Source organism: Haliaeetus leucocephalus, unplaced genomic scaffold (genome assembly GCF_000737465.1).
Source record: "Haliaeetus leucocephalus isolate CR32 unplaced genomic scaffold, Haliaeetus_leucocephalus-4.0 Scaffold451, whole genome shotgun sequence".
Lineage (NCBI taxonomy): Eukaryota > Metazoa > Chordata > Aves > Accipitriformes > Accipitridae > Haliaeetus > Haliaeetus leucocephalus.
Genome location: NW_010972887.1, coordinates 8,658,828 through 8,677,561, shown reverse-complemented (window position 1 = coordinate 8,677,561; position 18,734 = coordinate 8,658,828). Strand labels below are relative to the sequence as shown.

At 42.4% G+C, this 18,734-nt stretch overlaps 2 protein-coding genes across 5 annotated transcripts; both read left to right on the top strand.

Annotated features, from left to right (window-relative positions):
* Positions 1–1,827: 1,827 nt before the first annotated feature.
* NMI (N-myc (and STAT) interactor) lies at positions 1,828–12,035 on the top strand. 4 transcript variants are annotated; one of them, XM_010575212.1, is made up of 10 exons: positions 1,828–1,847; positions 2,670–3,058; positions 4,648–4,725; positions 5,021–5,179; positions 6,652–6,759; positions 7,897–8,059; positions 8,948–9,054; positions 9,171–9,360; positions 10,016–10,122; positions 11,080–12,035. In XM_010575212.1, the coding sequence occupies exons 2-10, from the start codon at positions 3,014–3,016 to the stop codon at positions 11,266–11,268; spliced, it is 1,146 nt and encodes a 381-aa protein (XP_010573514.1). In that variant the 5' UTR covers positions 1,828–1,847; positions 2,670–3,013; the 3' UTR covers positions 11,269–12,035. The 4 variants fall into 4 exon arrangements, with proteins under 4 accessions (XP_010573514.1, XP_010573513.1, XP_010573516.1 ...); XM_010575211.1 differs by lacking the exon at positions 1,828–1,847 and having other exon boundaries at positions 2,029–2,745; positions 3,008–3,058; XM_010575214.1 differs by lacking the exon at positions 1,828–1,847 and having other exon boundaries at positions 2,029–2,745; positions 3,008–3,126.
* A 2,800-nt stretch (positions 12,036–14,835) lies between these two features.
* On the top strand, positions 14,836–17,973 carry RBM43 (RNA binding motif protein 43). Its single transcript, XM_010575209.1, has 4 exons — positions 14,836–14,868; positions 15,790–15,988; positions 16,503–16,597; positions 16,679–17,973. The coding sequence occupies exons 1-4, from the start codon at positions 14,842–14,844 to the stop codon at positions 17,420–17,422; spliced, it is 1,065 nt and encodes a 354-aa protein (XP_010573511.1). The 5' UTR covers positions 14,836–14,841; the 3' UTR covers positions 17,423–17,973.
* The last annotated feature ends 761 nt before the right edge of the window (positions 17,974–18,734 follow it).

Below are 18,734 nucleotides of genomic sequence, written 5' to 3'. Positions count from 1 at the left end.
GAAAGATTCATGTGGTACTTTCCTTTCACCCACTCATGCTGAAGTACACATGCTTTGTACCTGCCACCTGACAGCTGCCATGAAGAGAAGTCCAGTCTGTCCTAGCAACATAATCTGCACGACAAAGTGAGTCATAGCAGCTCTCTGAGGATCAATAAGAGACTCTTTCCCTTAGTTACCTACATGAAGAAGGATCATTCAGTAACCAAAGCCTTTTACTCTCCCCTTCAATGAAGAGTCAGTGCTTTCTCTTCTTCAAACTGATCATCACGGAAATCAAAGCGTTTTTTTTCCCCGAAGCAGCTCTTCCCTGAAATCTCTTCATAAAATGAGTGCCCACTGGCTAACACAGCAAATGTTTGCAACCATATGTCACTTCACATCAGTCCACATTTTGTGACTTCTCTAAGCTGACTCATATGCATGCTAAAGCTCTCCTCCCCTTCTTTCCATATGTTGGCACTAGCTGTTGTAGTCAGATCCGGGAACTGATCTGGCCAAAGACGGGGCTTTTTTGGGGGGGAGGGATAGGAGGTAGTTGTCAGATCGGCGCTCCAATCCAACTCACCAAACACATGCTATGGCCAGCCAAAGGACTTGAAAAAAACTGAGAGCCCTTAAACACTTAGCGCAGAATGAAGTTGGCATTGCCTATAGACTGCCCATCAATGACTTTGTTGCCCAATTCTGGGCATGTCTGCCAGGGATCATTTTTACGAATCTATATACGGAAAGGTTTATAAATCAACCACATATCTCTTGGAAGGAGGATGAAGCCCCCTGCTTGATGAGAGATCGCTGCCACCCCCTGCCCCGGGGCCCTGCCTCATCCCCCTTTCCCAAGATGGTGGGCTCCCTCCGAGATGGCGGGCTGCTGCCGTCCCAGGGAAAGGGCGGCGTGGCCACCGCCTGCCACTCGGTTTTCAAGGGTTCTTCCAGAAATTATTTTTTTTTGAATGCAGCATCTCCATCAGCAAAGGGTCGTTCTGTCACCGAATGTTTTAAGCCTATCACCACAGCCCGTCCAAGAAGGAAGACCTATTCCTTATAATGCGACACATAGTCCCAGAGAATGTGGTTTAAAACAGGCAAACAAACGATAAATAAAGCAAATTCACCAGGATTAGCTTGAGGACGCCAAGCCTTGGTCACTACTTCACAGAAAGATCCAGAGGCCAAACCAGTCAAGCTTTCAGTCACGTTAAGAGGCTGAAAAAGAGCAGAAACGGAAGGGAGGTGATGGCCGACTCCGAGCCTTCGTGCCCTCCCTGAAGGCGCAGCCTTTCGTCACCCACCCTCTCCCTTCCCTTCCCCGGGATTTTCCCGTTTCTCGGCAGGACGCTACAATGCGGGTGCTGCCCACGGGCTATTTACCAGCGATGCCTCAGGGCTCCGCAGCCGAAATCCACACACCACACACACACACAGCCTCCCCCCGCCCGCCGCGCCGTTTAGCTGAGGGACGGTGGGACGCGCAACCCTCACGCCCCTCCGGGGGGGTGGATGGGGTAGAGGGCAAGGGCGGGAGACCGCCTTGCCGCCGAGGGAGGCGGCCCGGCCGGGCTCCCCACCGCTGAGGAGGCGGCGGAGGACGCTGCCATCTCCCTCCAACGTGATTTCGAGGAAAAGGAGCGGCGGCCTCCGCGGGGACCGGGGCTCCCGCCCCCCCCCCCCAAAGTGGACAGGATCGTGGGCGGGGGGAGGAAAGGAGACCGCCGGACCCGCCAGCTCCTCCTCCGTCCCGCGGGAAAGCGAAACCGAAAGCGGGCGGCCCCGGTGGCGGCGGGGAGGTGATTTCGGAGGGGTCGCGGGGAACCCGGCTGCCTCCGCAGGGACCCGCGGCTTCTGTAAGTTGTCTGAGCCCCGGCTTGCGTCCTCAGGCCGGGGAGGCCGCTTCGACTCCCGCCCCGGTGCCCGCCCGGTGCTCGCCCTCGGCGGGCAGCGAGCCTCGGGCTCTTGGTGGCGTTCGGCCTCGGGGGGGGGGTGGCCGGAGGGGGTGGCTGGGACGCGGTCCCTGGTCTCAGCCCCGGAGGTTGGGCTGCTAGAGCTTCGAGCGTGGGGGCCAGCCGCCTTTTCGGTCCCCCGGACCACGAGGGGAGGCATGGCGGAGCGGACGAGGCTGGCCTGGTAGCTGCCGGCTGGGCCATCCTGTGGAGAAACCAAGGGAAGATGTTTTATCGGTTACGCTACTTTCGCTTTTCTAAATCAAGAATCGGTAGGTAAGTCAGTAAATTTTGGTTACTGAACGCAAATCAGAAGGGGATTCCTGGATCGTTAACCGAAGACGGCCTCCGTTTCAAGCCTTGTTCTTCAGCGCGACAGGTGCGGTGCTGTCGGGTGAAAACCAAGCTCAGGATTTCCAGGTGAGAGCATCGGAAACGTCCAGCCGGGTCAGGATGCCAGGCTGCCCGCTGCTCAGGTCTTGACAGTTGGTGGATGACACTGCTTAGAACGTGTCTAACCCATGGTGCGAAGCCCTTGCGCTGCCCCGGCATCCACAGGTTGGATTTGCTGGGGAATCAGTGCGCCTTAACGTCTGTTTCTGGATCAGCGGCCCATGACCTTATCTAAATTCCTTTTTATCTGCCTCCACAAAACGTTGCGGCAACGGATTCCAGATTTTACATTGTCTGTTGTGTAAAGGAAATGTTTTCATTTGTGTTAAGCAGGATTAAGAGTTATCTCTCTGAAGCACAGAACATACAGGATGTTAAGCATGTGTAGCATTACAAAAGTAGTGTAAAGGTAAGTACGTAAGTTTCAGGACAAAAAAATTAAGTTGTGCAATACAGAATTCCTCACATATGTCTCTGGCTTTTATGCTTAGTAAGGAAGGAGGCTTCAGATATCCAATATATGTCACTTTTGCCTATAAAATGATAGAACGTTTACATTTAAGAATTCTTTTAGCTCAACACAGCTTCTGGTATTCCTTTCTGGTATTCTGTTCTGCTGCAAAAAAAAGCCAATACACAAAATGTTGTAATTTTTTTTCCTTTTCCTTCAGGTTTCAATGGATTTTACAAGTCCCCCGCTATCTTTAAAAGATGATGGTTTTGTGAGTATTTCCTCATGTGCTGCCTGGAAAAAAAAATCTGTATTTGACAACAGTATTTCTGAATGACGGTTTGTGGTAGGACTGCTAGGACAGTGCTTCTGAAACTTCTTGCCTCATCTTCTTCCATCCTTTAATACCTTGGACATTCCTCATTCCTGCCTCCTGTTGCCATAGGGAGAGTCCCATTCCAAAGTGTCTGCATTAAAGATTCCGTTAGAATTTTCCTATCCTACCTCGCTTGCTCAGCTGTCTCTGTGGAGGTTTCTTAGGGGAATTTCCTTTTTCCTGGTGCCTCCCTTGATTCAGTTCCTGCAGTGCGGCAAGTAGTTTGGATGGGGCTTTCCCTGGGATTTCTTGTGTTTTCCTTGTTATTTTTTTCCTTCTTTCAGGTTGAAAACTGTTGTCTTAGACCATTTCTCAGTAAAAAAAAAAGGCAACCTTTCTTATCAGCTTCCAGCTGTGGCAGGTGCATCCTTCTACTTTCCTGCACTCAATCTCTTGAGCGAAGGAATTTTTTTTCTGGTTTTAAGTTATATGCAGATGGGGATTTCCCTGTTGCTTAATAGGCATTTGAAACTGGACAAAATAGTGGAAAAAATTATTTTATATTTTATTGTTTTTAGGAAATACCCAGCATTACCAAGAGAATTGACAAGATTATCTAATTTAGATCTTTTCCATGCCTAAATTTTATGGTTCACATTCAAGTTTTATGTAATCTTAAGTAAAAGGGAGGGATTGCTTCAACAGGTCTCTTTGGATTTTTTTTTTTTTCTGTTCTGCAGAATATTGCAGCCATAGAAACAAAACAGAACAGAGAAGATTGTCTGTCTTCTTGGGCTTTATCCAGTTGTAGTTTTCCCATGCTTGTGAACTTCTGCCCTGAAGTACTTAAATTCTGAAATGCTTCTTTTATCACCTTCCTCCTGCTTGTTGTTACCTTTTATTGTCCAATCTCCCTGAGCTTTGAAGCATCGGGTCTTGAAATTTTTTCCTCATTAGGCCTGTATATTCTTTATACATTCTCTTAGAGGAACTGCTGAGAAAGCATACAGATAAACACTTGTGGGTTTGAGGGGCTTAGATCCCTATGGACGAATATAGAGACAGCTTGCTTTTATTATTTATCAGAATACTAGCCTGTGAATATTTTCAGTTGGATAGTTAGCAAATAATGATTACTGACCAGGATCCATTTTCTTAGATTTTTGTCCTATCCAGCCATTGAAATAGTTCAATGATTTGGCCTAAGTGTCTGAATGCATTTTTTAAAAATTATGTGGTATATGCTATTCTCTGGCATGCAGATAGGAAGGTTTAATTATGAAATATAATTGGTCTCTCAAAATGTTTGACTCGCCGCGTGCCTGGCCTGCGTAACTGGAGAAAAACAGCAAATGGGCACACAGGCAAAATACATTGGACTTTCATTAACGGACATACATTGAAAACTACCATGGCAAAACGCTTCATCCAGCTGCAGAGGGTTTATTTTTTTTACTTTGAAGATTCATTTGAATTGTTTGAAGTGCCTCAGTTATTGCCTAGTGGAGGGGAAAACCTGTGTGTGCCTCTTCTTTTGTCTCCAGAGTATGGCAACCCCTGACCCTTTTGGCACATCAAAAGATGAGATGGAAAGACTTGAGGGAGAACTGAAGAAATGGAAGGCAAGTTCTACAAAGCACATAGAATCGTGGAAATTAGCTGAAAGATACTTGGAAGACCTTTAGTCCAGCCTTCTAAAACCAAATCAACTTTCCCCCAATCGTAACATGTTTGTCTAACTTGTCCTCTATTCTTCAGTGGTACATGCTTGTGTTGATCTCAGTGGTAACTACACTTGTAAGTCTAAGAAAAATATTTAGCCAAAGTGTTAAAAATAAATAAAGGTCTTACTTAAGGTTTTGTTTGTTCCCGTGAAAGAAAAAAGAATTTAAAAGTCTTTTTCTTTTTACTATCCAGGAAAGAGTTGAAAAAGCTGAAAAAGCAAAAGCTGACCTTTTTCTCTGTAAATTAAGTGCTGATGAAGAGTGTGTTAAAGCAGAGGAGGAGCTGATAAAGCTAAAGAACTTTCAAGAGAAAGGGCATAAGAACATAATTATGTCTAGGGACACCCATGAGGTATGGAGAAGGCTTACTCATAACTGTTAGTATTTGGGGAGTTGTGAAGGAGGTGTTGATTAGAAAAAATAGGAGTAATATTTCCTTTTCAGTTTAAATGGCTTTACTGGTTTGCAGACTGTATGACTAGAATGTTCTACACATAGTTTTCCAGTGGCAGATTAAGAATCAGTGCAATAAAATAAGTCTTATGGTAATGTTGGAAGAGTGAAGGTAAAACTGAGACCTGTTTTGTATAGAAGATGAAGACTGACAAAACCAGTCTTCCTCTTCCAAGATTCGCCAGTAACAGACGGGTTTCAGTTTTGCGTGATGCAGATAAAATTGAATGGATTGATTCTACAGCTTTGTCAACTCCCAGCCCGTCTTAGAAGATGTTACAGCACCCAAGGGGTTAGCATTTCTTAAGTGACAATGAGCTGGGCAAGAGACAGAACCTGTTTGAAGAGGCCTCCTCTCTCTAGAACTAGTTGGTCCTGGAACTAATTGGTTCATTACCTCAATATGCCATGTGTAGTCATTGGTACAGTAATAGGATAAGTTTCCATAAGCTGTCAAGGAGGTGGTTTCAGTGAAGTTTGGTTTGGCCTGTAAATCACTGATGACAAGTTATGGCTTCACTATTACAAGCTATTAAAATATAATTAATAGGTTAAGTACATTCAGGTTGGCATGAGATTTTCCAAAAGTTGGTTTTGGTTCTCCAGTCATAAGTGTTTGGCTTTTATACCCAGAAGAGGTCATTATCATCCTCTAGCTTTTGTTTTACATTATCTTCAGCTGATGGGAACTGGTCTAAATGTCTCAAGTCGTTAATGACTTTAAAGGAGCCATCTTCTAATTGTGGATGGCTGGAGCTGACTACATCTGCTGTGTTTCCTTCTCATTCTGTTGTGTACCCTGTCCAGGAAGTACTGGATTTAGTTACATAGGCTTTATGCCCATTTAGGATTCATTGGTGTGGAGGAAGTATGTAGCAAATAGGAGGTAGAAGAGGAGGTAAAAGAGGTGTTCCCTCTTTCATGCTGAAGTATAAAGAGGGAAGAGTAGCAGTTTGTTAGAAACTGCCCTTACCTGGTAAACTTTTCAGAAAAGGGAATAACAGTTACTAAGATCACACATGGTATAAAAAAATAAAATGTTTATGTGTTGACATAGGCTCTGACCTTGCATGTATAAGGAACTGACATAACTATGGAAAGTGCTGTGCAATTTATGGTACACTTGGTGCTTGGAAACACTAATGCCTCTCTTCAAAAACCCTCTTACTGTAATTTACTTTGACTGAAACTGTTCCTCAGTGAGTGAATTTACCTTGCAGATAGTTAAAGCTATGCAAAAAATGCATTGTGCGCGGCTGTCATGTAGAATAATTAAAAGTTGAAACAGTTTCTGATGTCTACAGATTTTGCTGAAATACATTTGTGTCTTCTATGTGTTTAATTTTGCATTTAATACTTTTTTGGCTGTAGAGAGAACTCCATGTACTAATTGAAGAAAACGCTGAGCTGAAAAGAGAGATTAAAAAGCTCAAAGAAGACCTTGCAAAATGTAGTTCAGGGCTTTCGCAGGATGGTCAGGTAAAGTTTGAAATATTTTGCAATTTGGCTTTTGGAAGGGCACGCTTTTATTTTGCCAGTTCTAGGCCATTGTGGCCAGTTGTTCAGCATTTGAACCTCTACTCATTTCAATATAAAATACAGCATGAAGTTTTATTTTCTTATTTTACCTGGCAAGATAATGTGTTTATACAGAGCTTGAAATTCTATCCAAGTGTTACCTTGTTTAATGATAACAATGTTACAATACTAGCTTTAGCTTTCTAAATTACATTTCTCATTTTAGGAGATGTCAGTTAAGTCCAGCCTCCTAAATTTCCTATGCAGTCATGGGACAGGGCAAGGCTCCTCTAGAAGGAGATTCAGTATGAACAGGGGGCTACACCCAGTGTCTGAATTATCTTTAGGAAGAGTCTGTCTCTTTCCATTGGCAGTAGAGGAAAGAAAGGAGGCTTACAGATAAGATGCTGGTTTTGAAGATAGGTGGCAGGAATGCTTTAATTACTCTGGTTATTTTATCTTGACAGAAACAGTATTTTTCTTCTACACAGGGTTTTATTTTGAAATAGTTATGTAAAGGGGAAAAAAGAGTTATGTGAAACTCCCTCAAGCCTATCAGAGCAGCCTTTCCCAACCAACATTTTCATGAACAGTTTTAATCTATCCTAGTTATAAAATATGTGGATATTCTTACCTATTTTACTAAGATAGCAACAAACAAGGCTGTTCATTAGCAGACTTCCCATTGCTGTAGAGCAGTGATGCAATTAGGCAAGAATAAATGGCAACACAAGTGACTCCGATACTTGCATTTTGCAAATTTTAGACACCAAAAGTATTCTACTTCTGCAGGTGGGAATCCCTGTGGACTTCAATTGAATTTTTACTGTGTACAGTCAAGTTTAAGTTCAAAGTTAATCAAAGGGGAAAAAAACCACCCCACCTCATTGACAAAAATCCCAGGAATAGACAAGTACAACTAGTCAGTTTAGTTAGAAGAGTTCTACCTGTTTAATGAGCCATGACTTCAATCTGACTATTAAACTTAAGAAGACCAAAATACAGGTAGCACTTCAAGGAAAGACTACCATTCATTTTTCTGTTCTGCAATAAATTTAAGAAATGATTTTTTTTCCTATCTTGATTCTAAAATATTAGATTAAAAAAAAGGTAGCAGAAATGAAAATGAAGTTCAGTCACATGGAAGAAATGAAGAATGACTATGCAGATATGAATACTCACTGTGTTTTTGGTGTAACTACAAAACTCCCATTCAGACTGAATCAAAACCAGGCACTGCTTACTTTTGAAGATGAAGAAGGTATGACACATATTTTATGTATAAAATTAATGTCTCTGTTGTATTTCATTGCCAAAGGAAAAAGATGTACATAAACGTTTTGGAAAAAAAAAAATCAACAACAGCCAAAGAAAGAATATACAGAGAACCTTTCACTATTATGATACCAATCAGTAGAAAAAAAATTCTTGCAAGCACTCTGCATGTTTTTGTTGGATTACCAGATTTCTGCTCCCAGCTAATACAAACAATGTTTGGTGTTTGAAATTGGGAATATGTTTCTACCTCACAGAGTATTGTCAAGAATGAGTCAAAATGTTTTGACAGCAGAATTTGGTTATTTTCTTTACTCTGGGCAGTACCTTATTCTGACAGCAGTTACGTTGGTTAAGTGTACACATCAGATGATGGGTAGATCTGAGACGACAGAGGGATGGTGCAGTCTGTAACGTGCCTGCTTCCCACTGAGATGCTTGCTGTTGGGACAGCCTGGTGCCTGCCTGCAAGGAGCCTGCAGGCAGTCTGGCTGGGCCTGCTTGCTGGGTGGCTCAGTTACGCAAGTATATTCCAGATACAAAACTAGTGTCTGATTCATTTCTTTCAGCTAAAATCTAACATTGCTAATAGGCATTCTCTGCACCTGGTAGCGATATGTGGTTTTCATCCAAGGATATTTTCTGTACTGCTCTAGAGATAGTATGATATTTTACCTGTTGCCTATAACCACTGAGATTTTATGGAAGTAGACATGCCTGAAGACAGGGGTAGTGGGATCTGGTTGCCTAACTGTTATTTATTTCTTCTTTATTGATGCAAAAGGAGATTTTGCTTAAGAGAGTGGGGAATAGTTTTGGTTTTATAATGATTAAATGAGGCTTTTCATGTCTGAAAATTTGTGATTTTCCTTAGTTGCCCAGAGACTGGTAAAAATGGGTAAGCATGCTGTGAACCTGGACAGCAAAATAGCAGATGTGAGAGTGAAGCCTTTTACACTTGAAATGGGAGTCAAGTTTGAGGTAATCAACTGCGATATGAAACTGTAAAGATACGAACTTGCAGTACTTAAAAAGCTTTAAGTTCAGTTTTTTGGGTGTTTTCAGTTACAGAGTTCACAAAAAATTAATTTTTTTAGCTTCATGTTACTATTTCTGGAAAGAAGATCAATGTTTCAGAAGTACCTGAGCTATCCATTCCTGAAGACTGGATGAGAGACAAATTAGAGCTGAATTTCTACAAATCTGAAGAGGGAGGACGAGAAGTAGAAAATGTGAACTATGACAAGCAGTCTAGAACAGCTGTTATTACATTCCTCAGACCTGGAGGTATAGTATGTAATACTTCGTTAGGTAGATGTACAGGCCATATTGTCCATTCTGTGTTACATTCCATTCCATATTACATTCTGTGTTTACTTAACCACTGAATGTAGCAAATTCTTCCCACAGAGAGTTAAGTAGATCAGGAAAAGATGTGGGTTCACCCACACATCTGTAAATAAAGCAGTATTTCATCATATTCCTTTTTGATCAAACATGACCTGATATGCAGTTTGCGAGCTTTCTTTCTTTCTTAACTTTGTCAAACCCCTATTTTTTCTTTGCATTGCTGGACACATATTGCAAAAAGAAAATTAGGAAAATGCGTTTGATTTAAGCTCTTGTTTCATGACAATGAAGTTAGACAGGCATTCAGATTGCCCAACTGTATGAAATTTGATGAAGATCAGTGGAGCCACATCCATTTAGAGCAGCTGCTTTAGATTTATTTCAGAAGCTTTTGTGGGTATTTAAGGATTTTGCTTTTTTGGAAATGCCAAATAAACTTTTTGCAAAATGCATATGAAGAATCTACAAGTGTGCTATCATATATTAGTTTCCAAATCCATATAAGAAAAATTAGTCTGTTCTTTGATATGCTTACAAAATGCATTTTAGATTATATTACTCATACTCCTCTTTTTCTCATTCTCCATTACAGCAGCTAATGGCTTGGCGAGATGTACTAAATATCCTTTCTTTGTAAACGGAAGGTGCTATGGGCTTTCTGTTTCCCCAAACACTGACGTACACTTGGAAAAGTTTCAGGTAAAAGAATCTAGTCCAGGCTAACCGCTAAATAGAACAGATATGTGGAAAATATGAGATATGGGCAGAATTTTCAGTTCTGAGGACTGCAGAAGCTTTTGTGTCATGCACTTTGTGGAACTTAATAGCAAGTGTGAGTCTGCAATATGGCGCTCTGCTTATAATCTTAGGTTTTGCAGTGTGAAAGCTATAATTTATTTTAAAAGAGTGTGCATGTCTTTCCTTGATCAAATTATATCATTACTTACCATAATGTCTGTGCTAGACAGGAGGCAAATACTGAATTGTCTGTGAAGTAGGTTAATAGTAAACACAACAACGTTTTTCCAAGTCACAAAGCACTGTCATATTCATCCCTAATGAGAGGCCGTGTTGATAGTCTCAGCAGAGACCCTTGTTGTTCTATGAAACATTTGCTCATTCATTTTTTTTTTTCATTCATTCATTCAACCCAAATAATGACTTCTTTTCCGGTAACACTAGTCTGCTTGCTCATCATATTCTCACTGAAATTGTCTTCTACTTTGTATGAATAGATTGTAATCAAGTCAGCATTGTGTATATAATCAGGCCTTTGTAATTAAAGCATTGACTGGAGTGTGTGCATTTATGAGATACAACAGCATTCTTTGCAGGTGTGTATTATGTATTGGCATGGATTTTTATGGAGTGATGCTGTCTAGAGTCATCAGCGATCCCCAAATCCAGTGTGTGGGACACACCAGTTCAGGAGGCTAGGTGCATTGCCTATTGAACTCCGTAGTGTATGACAGAGTTCTGAACTCCTGGTATTTTCAGTGACAGAAATATACCACGCTGTCCAAAGTATTAAAATGTAATCAAAGATCCTAGCCATATCTGATCAAGGATATGTTTATTTCTAGTATCTGTGAGTTCCTTTAGATGTACGTGCAACAGCTGATGTGTAATAGGAGTTTGTTTTTCTTTCCTCAATAGCTCTATTGTGGGGTTTCTAAGAAGACCATTCTGTTGAAAAGAATTGAAGAGACGGAAGATGACGAGGAAAGTGTACAGGACATGATTGAAATTCATTTTCAAAAGCCTAGTAATAGTGGTGGGGAAATAGAGAAAATCAAATATGTATCGAAAGGTGTAACATGGGTTTGGTTTGAGGAGGATACTTAGAATGTAGGAAATTGTAGGTTGAACTCATGAAGCTCTGAGGTTTTGCTTCATGAGAGGCATAGGAAGTTACGGAGACATTGTGCTTTAATGTTCTGAAATTACACTTGAAAAAGAGGAACTACCTGTCATTCTGATTTGTGTAATGACACAGACTTTGCATGGAAATTCAGTAAAACTCACTGCTTGGCGTTCCAGAGGTTCCTAATTAAAGTCGTAGAAAAAGTCTTTACCAGCACTTGAAACTTAATCTAAGATGGCTTTCTGCAAATTTGCAGATTTTGTATCTTGCAAATCTTAGATAGGTCACATACTCCAAAGTGGGATAAATCTATTCCTTCTTACATTTTGGTTACAAAAGCCATATGTAATCTCAATCAAAAGCATCTTCACGGACCTGCATTTTTTAAAGTGCCACAGTTTCAGAAGGTAGCTCAGACAGAACTCCAGTCCTGCTGAGACTGCTGTGTGCCACCATAACTCAAATACCTGAAAAGAGTTATGCTGTAATTTCATAATATCCACATTATCAAATTCTTCATAAAATTAAAATATAAAAAGGGAGAGTGCAAAACCACCACAGATTTACTCAGGAAATAGTGCCTATAAGGCAGTTCTTATAAAGAAATGACATAGCAGTAATGCTGCTTTTATCTGTCGCAATGCTCTTACTTCTCTTAGGATCTGATGCAAATTCTGCTGAGCTTCCACTAAGTTAATAGCCTGGTTTATTTGGTTTTGATACTTGTTTCTACAGTTACATTTTTCCTCATTTTTGTTCATGGTTTTGCTTATTTTAAAATATTACAGTTAAGAATTGAGATGATTCTGTATCTAAACCAGATTGCTTTCTAAGAATGCTGGGGAAACAGTCCGATGGTGGACGCTGTGTCTGAGGTATCTGTGTTGGTGCAGGTGACTGGCCCGGCTGCTGGCTCTGGGAGGGTCTGTAGAGAGGGGTCAGCTGGAAAAAGGCGTATAGGGTTTAGGGCAACTTAATTTTTCAGCATGTAAAATCACCCTTTTGATTCCAGTTCATCCTTCCAGTTCTCATTCTAAAAGACCTTTGAAATAAAATGGAAATTCCAAGGAGGAATGTTTTTTCTTTTCTGCTGTGGTCCTTTTTAGTTGCTGCCCTTGGGGGCTGAAACGGTTTGGCAACAATAATCTTAACTTCAAAGTAGCGTGGGTCTAACATTGAAAATAACTTATTTTCATAGTATTTGACATCTTGGTATGCAGGAAGAGCACTACGAATATACCTCAGGTATTATTATTCAAAAGAAACTGTTAGTAGGCAATAGATATGGTTAAATATCGGAAACTGAAAGGGTACTAGCACCACAGTTGATTTTGAATTTACTGTTGGGAGAGATACATGTGACTGTAGCACCTCTTGCTGTTTAGTGCATGCAAAGGCATGGATTGCTTACCTGACAATTATGAAATTAAACAAAAAAAAGGAGTAGTACCAGAGTATTTATGGAGATTGCCTACTTCTGCATGTAGCAGTCTTAAAAAGTTGATAAGATCAGATGCCTTAAAAAAGAAAGGGGGGGAAAACCTGATGAAGGTAAAAAATGTCATGAATTTTAATCGTACCTCACTGATAAATGTTGAGAAGTAAAGCCTTAAGAAAGAAAAGGTTTAAAATTCTCATAAGGTATCACAGTGTGCGGGAGTAGTGAGAAGCTACAGGTTTAAAGTGTATAAAATCAAGGTGAGATTTGAAGCAACTTTTTAAGACAGTATTTGTGAATGTCTCGGTGTCCTCTCTGACGAATTGATGGTACCGTTTAAAGCAACAGCGGTGCTGCATAAAGGCCGGACAACAGTTTTAACGATGAAAAACAAGAATACAGAATTCAGGCGATGTTCCTGTGAATGGCAATGCCCTTTTTCCCCCCCACCTCCTGGGGTGAAGTTACCTTTGACTGGCAGCTTGGAGAACAGCTGTGACTTTTTTTTTTTTATGCCCGGACTACGTACAAATACTTCAGATTTTCATCGCTGCAGCTTCCACCGTGAGCCAAACCTCGAGTCTCGCATCCTCCAGCCAGCCCTGCCCTGGGGACGGGACGGCTACAGCTGCCGGTGCCCGGGGAGACGCCGAAGGGGCACCGGGAGGCGGTGGGCTAACCAGGGTACGTTGCCTTTGCCGGGCCGGGGAGGGTTCCTGCCACGAAATGTGAGTGAAAATCGGGGGTATTGCTTCTTCCAAGACCTTCCCCGAGGCGTGGGGCGGCGCGGCGGAGGAGGAGGTGCCCCGTCCCGTGTCCCCTCCCGCCGCGGGGCTCCGGGAACGCGGGACCCGCCGTTTCTCTTTCGGTTTCACCGCCGGGCCGGGGCAGGACGAGCCCGCCCGCTCCCCGGGACGCCGGCGAAAGCCATGGCAAGTGCCTGAGGCCGGGGCGGGGAGGGGGGGGAGGGGGCGAGCAGGGCCGTGAGGGGAGGATCGCCCACCCGCCGTCCACAGGGGAAGGGCCGGTTCCCGGCGGGAGGTTCCGGGGAATGGCGGATGCGCTGCCGTGAGGCCGGGGGAGAGCCCGGCCGTTCCCGCCGGCCGGTTCCCGCCGCCGGAGCTCCCTCACAGGGGAAGCGCCCCGGGCCTGCGGGTTGGTCCCGTCAGGCGGGGCGGGAAGAGGGGCCTTCTCCTCGCACCGCTCGTTAGAAACGGCGGAGAGTTAAAAGTAACGGCGAGGGGAACAAAGGCAGCGAATCGTGGCCGCCTCTCCCTCAGTCCCTGAGCTGAAGAAATAAATAAATACCGGGCACTCGGACAGCAGCGCTCCGCCGCGGCCTGCTGTCCTGGCCCCCCAGTCAGTTAGTGGTAGCAACAGGTCTGATTTCCCCCCTTCAGTAGTGATAACGTTTGCATTTTTTAATAACACTGAGAACCGGCGGGGTCTACGGGGAATTCTTCACATCCGACCTCTCGCCAGCGGCGACCCGCGTAGCAGATTGGCCAAAAAACCAGCAAAACGCGCGGCCTGGCCTTCGGCGGCTCCGCGTTATCTGCCTGGCAGCAGCCACCGAACGCCGGCTTGTCTTATAAGTGATTCAGCTCAAACCGAACTGTACGTTCATGGGTTGTTTTTTTTTTGTCTAACCCCAATAGCAGGCATGGGTGTTGTTCCAAAATACCAGCTGGCAAGGTGCGAGATGCTGTCTGGCAGCTGAGCGCTCCCGCTCGTGCACGGGCCGCATTGGCTGTGTGAAGCGTGAGAAAATCCTGCATAAAGCTCCGTCAATCTCGGAAGCACCCTGTTTATATTCTCTTCATGTTGTCTCATTAGTGCAGAAACTTCCTTTCACACGAACATTACCACCAAAATAATTGCCTAATATAATTAAAGCTCCTGGCTCTTTAAATTTGATGGGTGATAAAAAAAGGCCTTACGTCTTCGTGAATTAAAAGCTTGCATGGTTGCACAGTCTCATTTAATCTGTCTCCTCACTCCCTTCAGAAACACTGCGGTGGTGGTCCACAAGGCTTTCGACGCACGTCAACGAAGCATTCGCCCCCGGCGGCACATTCTGCAGGCTTTGTAACTGCTGTGCTGGCCCTAATGTTTTATGCAGCCCAGGTCCAGAAGAGACTTTGTAAGGGAAGCCTAAAGAATTTAGATGGAGTGACTGACCTCGAGTACAGTCGCTCTGAAGTTATTGACAGTTCGTTCCCATGAACGCTGCCATGCAGACATACTAAATTATTTTCTTTCTTCCAAAAAGTCAATGAACTGTTAACAAAATTTACTCGGTGTTCCACCATTTACAGTAATTTTGCCATGATATTCCCAATGAAATATTACTGTTTATGTCTGTGTAGTAAGAACGGAAAGAAAATACGCTTTTCTTAACAAGACATGAATGCAAATCCTATTTAGGATGGATTTCATGTTTGCTGCATTGGGAGGTTTGGCTCTGATGAAAATCATGTGTGTAGTTAGTTGTTTTACGCACTGCGAGTCTCAGATGGCTGGGATTATGTTCTTCCAATTTAACAAGGTTATCCATTTAATAAGTGGAGAGAGATGAGTCAGAGCACAACCCTAGATCCCAGCTCTCATGAATTTGACAAGTAAGGACAGTCTGAATCTGACCCTTCCACTCTGAAAAGACAATCCTTACTGAACAGTACATGCAATTTTTCATTCTCTTCAAATTTTGAATATTAGAATCGGAGGAAACAACCTGATCAGTGTGACACTGGACCTGTCATTTGAGAAACTGTTAAATTTACTTCTAATTTTTACTGCTTTAAGGAAAGAAAATATTGAGAGGGTGTAAATTATGCTTAAGAGTCAGGCCATTTTTTACTGCAGTAATGTAAAGGTGCCTGAGGGAGTCTGGCATTCACCGAAATCTGATTTCAGCAGTCTTCTTAATTACCTACTAAACACGCATGTTGTCTGTGCAAAAGGAAGGGGAGTCATTTCAGCAGTCAGGGTGAATCTGGGTAACCTCTACGGGAGGTCACCAGTACTCCTTGCATTTACAAGTGTGCCATGTCTCTGTGCGCAGGCAACAGCACAAGCTGCTAAATCAGCAAGGACAGTTGTCATCACTGGTGTTCCAGATGGCCTTCTGCACGATGATGTCATGACTGACATACTGATGATTCATTTCCAAATGTCGAAGAACAACGGTGGAGATGTGGAAGAAGTAATGTATCCAACAAGGAGAAAAGGTGTTGCATATGTAACTTTTGAAGATCAGGAAGGTATTTAGATTAATGTACTATAGTAAATACAGCCATCCCCCAAAGTATTAGCCCTAGAATGTTAACCCTAAACCAAATTATTTTAATTTGTTTACTGGTATTAGGATTTTATAGAACTGGGAGACTAACACCTCTCTTTTAGTCAGTCAAAGTTTTAGGATTCTATTTCTGTTCATTGAAGTCGTGACTCTGAACGGGCTTCGTGCAAAGCGTTTTGTTATGTTTGTTTTTAGGAATAAATTTATACCATGCATAACAGATATGATTTTTGTAGTCAGGCTTTTCAGAATAAATCTCTGCCAATTAGTGTTCTAAGAAGACAGGCTTCTGTCTCTCTGAACAATTTCAACTAATACATAAAATATTAAGCAAGAATATTGAATCACTTGTGTGTATGTATGGAAAATTGTGAGGGAAAGCATCAAGAGAAAAACACCCATGAAGTGTTCTGCCATCAGACTGGCAATGACGCGTTACCTTACTGTGCAACAAGTGAATCTGGCTTTCTCTTTAGTTGTAGAGAGTGTTCTAAAGAAGGATGAACATCGACTAGAAGACAAGAGGCTGTCCAGATACTATCCACTGAAAGTAACCCGTTACTGTGAAAATGTAAGCTCATTCATAATTTATCTAGTTGTACTTCCATTACTATGTTAACCATTACTTAACTTTTCTAATTCAAAATTCTAGGTCTTCAGCTCTGTCACATCTGTCCTCGATATGTCTATTTTCAAAGATCAGTTTGTTTTAGAAGATCTGATACAAGAAATTAAAAAGAAGAGCACAGCTTTAAGCTTTGGTCCTTTGCAATCCAATGGGCATATTTCTGTTCAAGGGTCATTTCCAGCAATCAAATTGCTAAGAGACTTTCTCTTACTAAAAGCAAAATCACTTTCAGAGAAGGACAAAAGAGGAGAAAGCAAGTCCCATCAGAGACCAAGGAGGAGGCTACAGCAACAGAGACTTACCACAGAGATGAGTAATTTTGTTGATGGTGGAGATGGGGAAAAACAAGTGGTTGTTCTTGACACAGATATATATCACTACATGAAGTACTTTTTTTCCAGGACATTCCTAGTAAATGGCAATGTTGTAATTTCTGACATCACTGATGGTGATATAACTACAGTATACATTAAGAATATTGGAAATAGGTCTGATGCTGGACAGGTATTAAAAGTCAAAGAGAAAATTGAAAATCAGTCTATAAAACTCCATAACACTTTACGTAAAGAAAGGATCTACTTTCAGGAGCACACCAGAGGTGAGAAGCAGAGATATAAATGGGCATGTGAAAATCTAAAACCCCATTACCCTCATGTTTTGATCATTCCTTATGATACTCACATTGATGTTGTAGGAAATCCTGCTGAAATTTTTGAATTTACAAAGAAAGTGAGGAATAAGATTCAGAGCCTGTTTCAAACAAGGTAGAAAGTTAGTGTTCATGTTGTTTACACATTGTGCTTCTCCAGCACCAGACTGTACTGGTGCCACCTGCGCACCTCTATGTCACTGCAGATCTGTCACTGCATCTCATCTCTTGTGAGCTTAGAGTCTGAAGAAATTAGGCCTCTCCTGTCCAGTTACAGCCATTTTTTTCCTTTTGTTAGCTGCATTTTGGGCACATGTACACTCATTCTGTCTTGCTGTCAGGGAACATGTGATGAGAAAAGAGAATTTTTTAGAGAGTTCTCATTAGCATAAGAAGTCAGACTGACAAAGCTGGGTGAGTCAACCTGATATGAAATACTGCGTTGAGTTAATGTTTCTTTGTGCAAGATGACCACTGGAAACAGGAATGGTGGCCTTTTTCTGTTGCCTTTATCTGCAGAAGGAAGTTCTTGTCATTGAGGTGCATGAAGAAGACAGAGCTTTGACACTTGAAGGGATGGGATGCTTATTAAATTTACAGGCTTGCCATGTCCTGAGAAGGACCTTAGAGGATGGCATTGGAAGTTCTTGACAGTAGAAAATAAGTGAGTTTGTTTTCATAGGAGCAATAACGTGGTTTTTTTCCCAGCTGTAACGACATCTGCAGCATCCCTTGACAGCATGTTACTTAGACATGAAAATGTATCCAAAGTTTTGATGTGAAAATCTTGGGGCATTTAGACTTTTGAATCAGATTCTGTTTTGCAAATCCATTTCTATATCCACTACAGGAGTCCAAATGCCTATCCTAATTTAGGCTTTTTATAAAACCAATTTAGAAAACAACTTTTATTTTGTGATATCGGTGTGTTTGAAATACTTTGTCAAAACATACAGAGCACCATCTCTTTTGCCTTACGTGCAGGAAAAGTTTTAAGTTTTTATGCCATTAAAGAAATTAGTTCTACAAAATACCGTGTCCGTGTTCTTTTAACCAACCCCCAGACTTTTGATTGGAAGCCCAAACCTAAAGCCCAAGAAGTGCTTTAGGCATTTTCTTGTCATGACTGATTATCCGTTGCAATTACGCCCACAAAAGAGAAAGTTGTTAAACTAGTGCCAATGCTGTGTATTAAAATATACCGTCAAAGTGGAAAGGTGATGAGCTTAAGTACTTTGCTGAATTGGAAGGAGGGGAGTAGTATTTAAAGGCTTAATCTCTTCCAAGTTCCCTTGTAGCCAGTAGGGTTCACCAAGGGCTTTCGGGGATGGGGCTGAAGGTGGACGACTGGAGTCAGGCCCTGGAAGAGCCCCTCCGCTGCTCCCCGTGGAGCGCAGACAGCTCTCCAGCGCCCGGCTGTTTTGGGTACTC